The 9,782-nt window shown below is 48.6% G+C and overlaps 1 protein-coding gene across 4 annotated transcripts; it reads left to right on the top strand.

The window, feature by feature from the left end:
• Positions 1-2,546: 2,546 nt before the first annotated feature.
• Positions 2,547-9,603, top strand: ATPSCKMT (ATP synthase c subunit lysine N-methyltransferase). 4 transcript variants are annotated; one of them, XM_032965503.2, is made up of 5 exons: positions 2,547-2,644; positions 5,440-5,725; positions 7,419-7,556; positions 8,618-8,668; positions 9,025-9,603. In XM_032965503.2, exons 1-5 carry the CDS (start codon positions 2,562-2,564, stop codon positions 9,274-9,276), a joined length of 810 nt encoding a protein of 269 aa, XP_032821394.2. In that variant the 5' UTR covers positions 2,547-2,561; the 3' UTR covers positions 9,277-9,603. The 4 variants fall into 4 exon arrangements, with proteins under 4 accessions (XP_032821394.2, XP_075927783.1, XP_075927782.1 ...); XM_076071668.1 differs by lacking the exon at positions 2,547-2,644 and adding an exon at positions 3,063-3,401; XM_076071667.1 differs by lacking the exon at positions 2,547-2,644 and adding an exon at positions 3,064-3,397.
• The last annotated feature ends 179 nt before the right edge of the window (positions 9,604-9,782 follow it).

The raw sequence follows: 9,782 nt of genomic DNA on the forward strand, positions 1-9,782 counted from the left end.
GTTCACCATCAGCGCCTCCAATTCCTCCTCTGAGTTAGCGGCAATTACCTGATCATCGGCATACATAACGTATTTGAGCAATAAGGAGCCATCCCTTGACCGCACCCGGGGCATTGATCAGCCTCCCATTATATCTGTACCAAATGGAGATTTCCCCGGTACAGCTATTGAAGGCTTCACGAACTACGTGGTCAAAATAGATGTTAAATAATGTGGGAGCCAGAGGGCATCCCTGTTGCACCCCAAGGTGTACAGGGAATGGCTCTGACTCCCGGCCACGTAGTTTTACCCGGGCCCGCTCACGATCATGAAGGTCCTTAATGATTGTGAGCAGAGGGTCAGGTACTCCAAAAGCACGAAGAACGACCCAGAGCCCAGACCTACTGATGGTATCATAGGCCTTGACCAGGTCAATAAAGCAGAGATGTAGGTCTTGTTGGAATTCCCTACACCTCTGCTGTAGCAGAAGGACAGAAAATGGCATCTGTGCAGGACCGCCCTTTCCTGAAACCGCATTGGGGCTCCGCAAGCCTCTCCTCAGCGTGCCTGGCAAGGCGATGCTGAATAATCCTTGCCAGGACCTTTCCCGGCACACTGAGGAGTGAGATGCCCCTGTAGTTGTTACAGTCTGTGTGGTCCCCCTGTGTGGTCCCCCTTCTTAAAGAGGGGGACCACCAGGGCATCCTTCCAATCCTGCGGAACCTGTCCAGCGGCCCAGACCGTTGTTATGATGTCATATAGGGCAGTCTGTGCACAAACGCCACCGTCCCTCAGCATTTCGCTTGGGAGATCATCTCTGCCCGCTGCCTTTCCTGGTCTCAGACTCCGGATCGCCTTCAGTACTTCCTCAACAGATGGCACCTCAGCCAGCCACTCACAGGGGGTGACTTCTTCCAATATTTGAGGCACCGCAGCCTCAGCAGGGTCATCCTCACTTTGTGCCACAATGTTTTCCTGGCTGAGGGATTTTCCCTCCCCCAGGACCTCACAGAAATGCTCAGCAAATCTGCAAACCTGTTCCTGGGGGTCGGAGATTGGATCACCGTTTTTTCCCCTCATGATGGTAATAGGTGTGGTGCTGCAGATTACTTTTTGATGGAGTTAAATAGAGATTTGTGATCGTGGGCCACTGAGGCAGACTCCATCTCCTCAGCAACCCGCGACCACCACCCATCCTAGCAGCGCCTCACGGCTCTCCGAACCTCCGAGCGAAGGCTGCGGTAAGCCTCCTCATTCTCTGACGTGGGATTCTGTAGCCGATGACAGTTGGCCTGTCGCTTTTTCTCAACCATCCTGAACACCTCCTCTGTCAGCCAGGGTCTCTGGGGAGGTCTGAACCGCGTACCCAAAGCAGCCATTGCAGCTGCATGAGTCACAGTCCTAAACCTCGCCCATTTACCCTCGACATCAGGAGGAGTGGGGGACGATGCCAACCCCAGCCGCAAGCGATGATGAAATTCTCACTTGCAACTTTCATCAGATAACTGAGACCAGGCCACTTTAGGTTGGAATGGGGTCCTGGGTGTACACCCACCACCGGAGTGGAAGAATGGCAGATGCATCTTACAGATGACTAGTCGATGGTCAGAGGGCAGATCAGCTCCACGGTAGGTCCTGGTGTCAAGGACATAGGCTCGCATTCGCTGGTCCGTCACTATGTAGTCCAGCAGATGTTCTTGCTTGGACCCGGCATGCATCCATGATGTTGTGTGGATGCGCAGATGCCGGAACAGTGTGTTGGTAATTACAAGCCCATGGGTTGCACAAAAATCTAGCAGCCTCCTACCGTTGTTATTGAGCTGATCTGGCCCATGCCCTCCAATCACTTCAGACCAGGTGCCAGCATCATGACCAACTCGGGCATTGAAGTCACCCAACAAGATGACTATCCCGAGGGGCCACTTTAGCCAGCACCTGTGACAGGTCATAGAAGGCATCTGACTCATCGGCTTTGCCTGCATCCCTCCACGGATGGTCGTCTTCAGTGGGGGCATAAGTAACCACGACCACCATTCCTCACCTCTGGTTGATGGGAAGGCGAGCCCAAAGTAGCCTGGGGCTTACAACTTCCCACACCTCACCGCCACGCTCCCACGCCCCCTTCATTCTTTTGTTCAAAAGAAGCGCCACACCCTGTTGTTTGGCAGTCTGCTGCCCCGAGTAGAGGACTGTCCACCCCTCATGACTGGCAGGAGCCAGAACCGGTCCACCGGACCTCCTGAATGCCACAGAGATCCAGGCGGTACAGGTCCAGCTCCCGACAGAGGAGTGGCAGCCTCTCCTCCGCAGTGAGCGTTCGAACATTCCACGTGGCCCTCCGTAGTGGCTTTTCGTTGTTTCTGGAGGAGCCCCGAGGGTAGAGATTCAATCTCCTGGCTCCGTCAATTGGGGTTAGGCCAGGAAACGTCATAGACGCATGTTCCCCCGGGGCCTCCGGCACAAGCTTATTAGTTATATATTTCAGTCGTAGTTTAGTGGTAATTAATTGAAGGTGGAGGGGTTACCAGACCCTCGCACCCGTCCAGAGCCCCCGTTTAGCCACTGTGGTGGACACAGACTCCATGAGGGGAGGAGCCAATCGGAATTGGCTCCTCCCCCCACAGCACTGTCCACGACAGAGTTGCCCGTCCGGCACCACGAGGAGGTATGGGGTTGTTTTGCCGGACACATAGACACTCACACAGACACTCACACATACACAGACACTCACACAGACACAGACACTCACACAGACACTCACACAGACACAGACACTCACACAGACACTCACACAGACACAGACACTCACACAGACACTCACACAGACACAGACACTCACACACATAGACAAAGATCCCCCATATAGCCTTAACAGACTGTAGGGGCAAGTGCTGTTAGCGAGCACCTATGAAGTCCGGAACGGTACACGAGGGGGTGGGGTGGCCAGCAACACGCCCGACCGCCTTTGTCTCCCTAGTGACGATGTTTACACACCGCACCAGGTACTCATTTGAGGCTGAGTCGACCTAGGGGAGGCCCGGGACCGGTTCAGATAATCGTCACTGGTGTTGGCCGTGAGCGGGAATCGAACCCGTGTCACCAGGTTCATAGCGCAGCGTGGCGCGAACCGCTACACTACCGCTCACACAGACACACACACACATAGACACACACAGACACTCACACAGACACTCACTCAGACACTCACTCAGACACACTCACACAGACACACACACACATAGACACACACAGACACTTACACAGACACACTGACACAGACACACTGACACAAACACACGCACACACACACACAAAAACTCCCTCTGATCTGACAGCGGGGCTGGCTTCCTCCCCGCCTATGTCGCCTACCACATGCGAGGCAGGCTGCAGTGAGCCACCGTCTTCACCGCCACGCTGGGTTGGTAAATCCACGTGCGGCGTGCGTGCGTGCTCGCCTGCTGCCTCCGAACGTCGTTTTATTACTTTATTCGGTGAGCTTGAATGTGACGCAGCCACGTCGGGGGAAAGCCTCTACGAACCGCCGTGTGTTCGACACAATTTTTAAATGCGTCTAGTGGTGGTGGGTGGCGGTCACAGCCGTAGACATTGAACGCCTCGCAATGCCCCACGTCCCCTACTAAGACGACGTCTCCTAAGCGTAGTCCACCCCCCTTTGCCAACGACGCCAGCAAAACACGAGTGTTTGTTGTTGTTCCTTGTTGTTGTTCCTTACGCAGCCGTGGGTCTTGGTAATATCGAAGCCAGCACGTAGGCCGAGAGAGAGAGGGAATGCAAACGCGTTGAAGGTCAACAGCGAGGCGAGGATATGCTAAAGACGTGGAGCACGTGTTTATACTTGTACAACTCGTGCTATTGGCATCACTCCGTAGGATAAACGCATCCAATTCGGATCTTTGTTACTGTACGTTGAACTTCTTTCGCACCGTACGTAGCCGGCCGTGCTAATCGCAGGTGCAGTGCGGAGTCTATGGGGGTAGTGTTGGGTATGATAATGGGCAGTCTGTATGTCGAACTTTTTTCGCACCGTACGTAGTCGACCGTGCTAATAAAAGGCGCGGGGGAAGGACGGCAAATTGTTCAGCCAGCAGTGCAGCTAACAGCAAGTTACTGTCTCACTGAAACTGCTGTCACGTTTCCCGTGGACGCAACACAGCCAGCCCAAGTTGCCACGTAACCTGTCTTCAAAACAAAATGCACGTCTGTTTTTTTATTGTGACTTCTAAAGAACCGGGAATACTCCCTTCCCATCATCTTCTAGAACAGGGAGTCGGCAATCTGCGACTCTTCAAGGACCCACCGTCTTGGTTTTCCATGCATTGCGGCTCTTGAAATATTGATAGGGGCGGGTTTTTTTCTTGTTCTCACGAATTAGAACAAAATGCCTCTCGTGAAAAAATACGAATCGTTTTTTTATCTTTCCTGGCATATAAAACAGGCGTTAAGGTGGTCAAACACACCCAGACTTTTAGATCCTTTGTCAAGAAGGTCCCATGGTGTAGCAGCTCAACCCCGAGCAATATAAATGCTCTGATGGTGCATTGTCTTGGTCCTGTTCGCCTTTTGGCGTTCTCTGGTCTGGCATTGGTGAGACAGGGTCTTTGTTGTCACAAGGTCTTTGGTGTAGGGAAATCCGTTTCACAGACAATGGCATATGTTTCGATTTAAAGCTTTCGTGACTGCAGGGATTCATATTCTTGGTTCTTTTCGGTAAAGTCGCGTAGAAGGGAAATAAGAGAATACAAATTAAACAATAAAATTTTCACGACGTTTCGATTGCAACACAAGCAATCATCACACAGCAAGAACATTTTCTTGCTGTGGTTTTTCACACCTGATGATGATTGCTTGTGTTGCAATCGAAACGTGAGAATTTTATTGTTTTTGAATTATTTTATCATTTCCCTTCTACGTGACTTTACCGAAAGAACCAAGAATAATAAAAATCCATGTTATCAGAGCATGTTTGCATGTTCACCACAAGTACTGCATGTGGTTAATGCAGACTTGATTCCTTGGTGTTTGAACATCTGAACACATGTTTTATTGCCCTCTTCTTCTAGAACAGGGCTTTGCAAACCTGTGACTCCAGAGCGCTTGGCCAGCCAATTTTTTTTTCTATTTAAATCTTAAACATCATTTAACGTGAAGATTACTTGATTCAATATGGCAGGGAATGGGCTTCTATGGGATGTCTTGGTGACGACAAAAATGTACGGTCAAATTGCATTGTTACAGAATAAGGAAGGGGGAATACAACGAAATAGACGCAGTTTATGCCATAACCTATTTTGTTTAATTAAGTCAGAATTTGCCATCCGCTGTATGCCTGCTGTGTACGTGTACAAGTAGTTCAGCGTGTGATGCGGCCCTCCGAACTATTTTTGTCAAAAACAACAACGTCTCTTTTTGAAAAGTTGCCGACCTCACCCCATGTTCTAGGATGTCGGCCACCGAGCAGATGGACGAGCCCATGGGTGGCAGTGCGGGGGATCCCAGCCGCCCTGGGTCGGCGCGGCCCCGCTGGGGCTTGGCCCTTGCCGGCGTGACTGGCGGAGCGATGCTCGCCGTGTACGCGCTGTGCCTGCCCTTCGTGCTGCCCGCGCTGCGCCGCGTGTGCCTGCCCTTTGTGCCGGCCACGGACGCGCAGCTCGGCAACATCCTGAGAGCGCTGGGACCTGGCAGACGCAGGAGACTCGTGGACATTGGCAGCGGCGACGGCAGGATCGTGAGTACGGAGTAGATGCAGAGCAACTAAGACAAAGATCCCCCGTAAAGCACCTATGAAGGTCGGCACGGCATGCGAGGGGGTGGGTGGCCAGCACCACTCCCGACCGCCTTTGTCTCCCTAGTGGCGATGTTTACACACGGGACCAGGTACTCATTTGAGGCTGAGTCGACCTCGCGGAGGCCCAGGACCGATACAGATAACCGTCACCGTTGTCGACCGTCAGCGGGAATCGAACTCGGGAAGCCGGGTGTGTAGTGCAGCGCGCTAACTACTGCCCTACCGCTCTCCACCAACTACAGTACCACATTCAAGTTGGTCAAGCCAGATAATCGCATTAGGAGCAGCGGAGTGTATTGCTGTGATGCCTCCTTCATATTTGTGGATCGAGCATTGCATTAGATGTTGTACGATCTGTTCTGGATGACCACAGTCGTACACTAGAGAGTATTTTTTTAATTTTCCATTTGTGCATCAGGTATCCGCATCCGCCATGGTTTGTGCGGATGCGATTTAGGGTGGCCCATGAGTTTCGTGGAAGATCAAATCCGCGAATCTTCTGTGTACGGTCTTTCGCAAGGATCGTGAGTGAGACGCGGGTTCAATCGTTAGGAGGACAGCACTTAAATCAACCGACAGACAAACCGCAATGAACCTCCGATTTGCGTGGTTGGCTACGTACGGTGCGAAAGAAGTTCAACATACATACAGTACATACGATAGGCTAACATGGGGGGAAACAGAATGCCCATAGGCTGTCATTGAAAAACAAATGCCAGTAGGGATCACATTGGGAAAATGGAATTCCTATAGTTTAGCATTGGGAAAAACGAATTCCCAAAGACGACAATGGGCTAAACGGAATTCTCATAGGCTAACATTGGGGAAAACGCCAATTAGCATTTTTATGTCTGTCATTTGTTTTAGTTTATTTCGTCCGCCATTAAGAGTTGGCTTGAAATGTAACTATTAAGTGTGCATTCTGATGTATTTTGTCATCGGCAGCTATGATCAATCCACTCCTGGAAGAAGGCTTTCCCAAGCTGTTGCTATCTCTCATTTCCCCCTTAATATAATTATCCACCTTGCACCTGGACATGAGCTGATTTCATCTCTCCAGCTCCACGGTGGATGTGGTCTAAGGCACATTCACTCCCTTTGGTCTTGACGTAATCTTGAACGAATTACGCATATAATTCGAATATACTTGACATGTGAAAAAGAGCTTTATAGCTCATCGGATTTCTCCAGGATAAATAAAGATTCTGATTCACATACCATTGATGATGAGTCAATGCGTCGTGACTTGCCTCGTGTTAATAACTTTGTGTGGTTGCAATTTTTTAACTCAGGTTTTATGCATGTGCTTGTCTAGGTCCTTTGGGGAGCGGTGACCCAGTGGTTAGCACACTCCGCTACAAACCTGGCAACTCAAGTTGGATTCCTACATACACAACCAAAAATATTGGCGAATATTCGAAGCAGTCCTGGGCCGTTCCTCGGTCGACTCAGCCTTAATGAGTACCTGCTGCAGTGTGTAATTATCAGTATTTGGAAGACGAATGCAGCTGGGAGTGGTGATGACTAACCACCCCCTCGTGTGCCTTGCCGGCCTTCATAGGGGCTCGCTAACAGAGCTTGCCCCAACATCTAAAAGGCTATTACAGGGGGATCTTTGTATTTGGTTTTGCAGGTGTTGGCGGCAGCGCGCCATGGGTTTAATGCGGTGGGAGTGGAGCTGAACCCATGGCTGGTTTTGTACTCACGGCTCGGCGCTTGGCGATTGGGACTCAAGGGTTCGGCATCCTTCCGCACGGTCGACCTATGGAAGGTGCGCATGGCAAAGCAGAGATGTGAGCATGCTCAGCCAAACATTTCTGTATTAACTGCCTTGAGAATTATCTCCTACAACATTTCCTTACTCTCACTAGATAATTCCTCTGTTTAAATTGTGAAGAGAGCAAGTCCTACCTAAGAGGAGTTCCCAAAGCAAAATAATGTGCTATCTACAGTGTATTCATATTATTTGGGTCTTTCGGTGAAGTCACGTAGATAGGAAAAATAATCAAATATATATTTTAAACATTTTTCTATCTACATGACTTTACCGTAAGACCCAAAGAATATGAATTCCTGCAGTCACGAAACTTTTAAGTCAAGATTTACAGTGTATTCGATAAGGATTTGGGTCTTTGAGAAATTTACCCTGCAAATTAATTTTACACAATGTAAGTAAACTGTATTTTCATGGGTTGAATAGCTACATTATCCAGCAGTCATGAGTAATTTTGACAAATATTTTACACTTATGATAACTTCTGGAGTATGTGTTACACACACACACCCACGTTTCTCGGAATATTTCAGGAATATTGTATCCTTTCAAAAAACGTCCACTTTTTATTCCAAATGAATCAAAAACGAAATACTGTACTGTAGTGGTATAAATTACTGAACTTCCCTACATGGGTTCCGAGGATCATGTGACCACTCCTGCATAATTTTATCCTGTCATGTGAACTGAAGCCGTGCAACACAATAGCTTAGCGTATTATTATTATGTTGAATTTAATTGTCATATGTAACTCGTGTGTTTAATGGGTAAAACTGTCAGTGTGCAGCATTTCGGGAGCATCCATGTAAGTTCTTGTATATGGATAGCACATTCAAGGTGATATTTTAGAATTGCTACTCTATACCAATAAAATTACGATTTGCACATTAGTATAATGTTACATGTAAAACTTGCCTTTCAAGTTTAAAGATTTTCAAGTTTACTTTGCCAGTCACTTATCATTTAGCGTTCGATAATATTCCTTTTAAGTTCATGCAAGTCACACTGCCTACTTGCATTGACTGGTTCATTTGTGACCTCTTGTTCATTTCTTGCAGGTGAACTTTTCTGAGTTCAACAATGTGGTGATATTTGGGGTGCCTCAAATGGTAAGTTCCAACAGTACTTGGGTTACTAGTTCAGCACGACTTGTCATTGGTTGATTTTCCAGAATTGGTGAGGGTACGTGATAAATACTTTTCTTAGTTTTTTCAGGTGAAGATGACCGTTTGAGTTATGGTCGAAACGTCGTGAGAATTTTTTATTGTTTTATATATTTTATTATTTTGTTGTTTCTCTTCAACGTGACTTTACCGAAAAAACTAAGAATATGAATTACTGCAGTCACGAAAGCTTTAAATCAAAAAGTGATAAATACTGTTATGAAAATACAATTTTGGAGGAGTGACCAGATAGCCCAGGGGAATAATGGCCACGTGATAACCCTCAATCTCCCCGTACCCAGATGTCTCAGCTGGAGGAGAAGCTGGAGAAGGAATTGAAGCAGGAGGCCGAGGTCATTGCCTGCCGTTTCCCGTTCCCGAGCTGGGCCCCGGTCCGAGTGGAGGGTGAGGGCATCGACACGGTGTGGGTGTACGAGGCCACGGCACTGAGGTCTGCACCACCTACTGAAGACAAGGGTTCTTTCCCTGGAGAGAAGGATCCATTATCCAAAGAGAAGAACGCTCACCTTGGAACACAGGCCAGAGAGAGCTAATATTGGTGTTTCTCGAATTCTAATTCTTCATCGGTGGATCCCTATCGCTGCGTTTGCACGACTAATAGGGGGGAGCAACCCAGCATGATTCACGAACAGAGTTCCTGGGCCCGGACCGTGTTCTCATGGCAGCCTTATTGGCTCAACCTGGCACCAAGTGTGGCCCAGGTGCTGATATCAAGTGGACCTGCTGAGAACAAGATTCATAATGAGCTCACGATTTCACCTGGGCTGCCTTTGAAGCAGTTGTGACCGCACTGGATCAACACGGAAAGAAAGACGTGCAACATGTCACTTGCTTAGTTCAATAAAAAGAACTGTTGTCAACCCACGTGAAAGAAATCTTGACTGATGTGTACGTGCGAGATCCAGGTGCTGCAGTTTAAGTCCTGGGGTCACTGCCATGCTCCATGTATTTTTTTGTAAATTTGCTATATAAAAGTCAGGGATAACACTGCTCTCTATAATGTATCTATGTTGATTGTTTATCATGAAAAACAAAAATG

This window comes from Petromyzon marinus, chromosome 34, assembly GCF_048934315.1.
Source record: "Petromyzon marinus isolate PM22_M1 ecotype Great Lakes invasive population chromosome 34, UKy_Petmar_22M1.pri1.0, whole genome shotgun sequence".
NCBI classification, from domain to species: Eukaryota; Metazoa; Chordata; class Hyperoartia; order Petromyzontiformes; family Petromyzontidae; genus Petromyzon; species Petromyzon marinus.

Coding starts and splice junctions, on each gene's coding strand:
- ATPSCKMT (XM_032965503.2), top strand. CDS start 2,562: ATGAGGGGAGGAGCCAATCGGAATTGGCTCCTCCCCCCACAGCACTGT. Junction 2,645..5,439: donor CCGTCCGGCACCACGAGGAG/GTATGGGGTTGT, acceptor CCCATGTTCTAG/GATGTCGGCCACCGAGCAGA. Junction 7,557..8,617: donor GCACGGTCGACCTATGGAAG/GTGCGCATGGCA, acceptor CATTTCTTGCAG/GTGAACTTTTCTGAGTTCAA.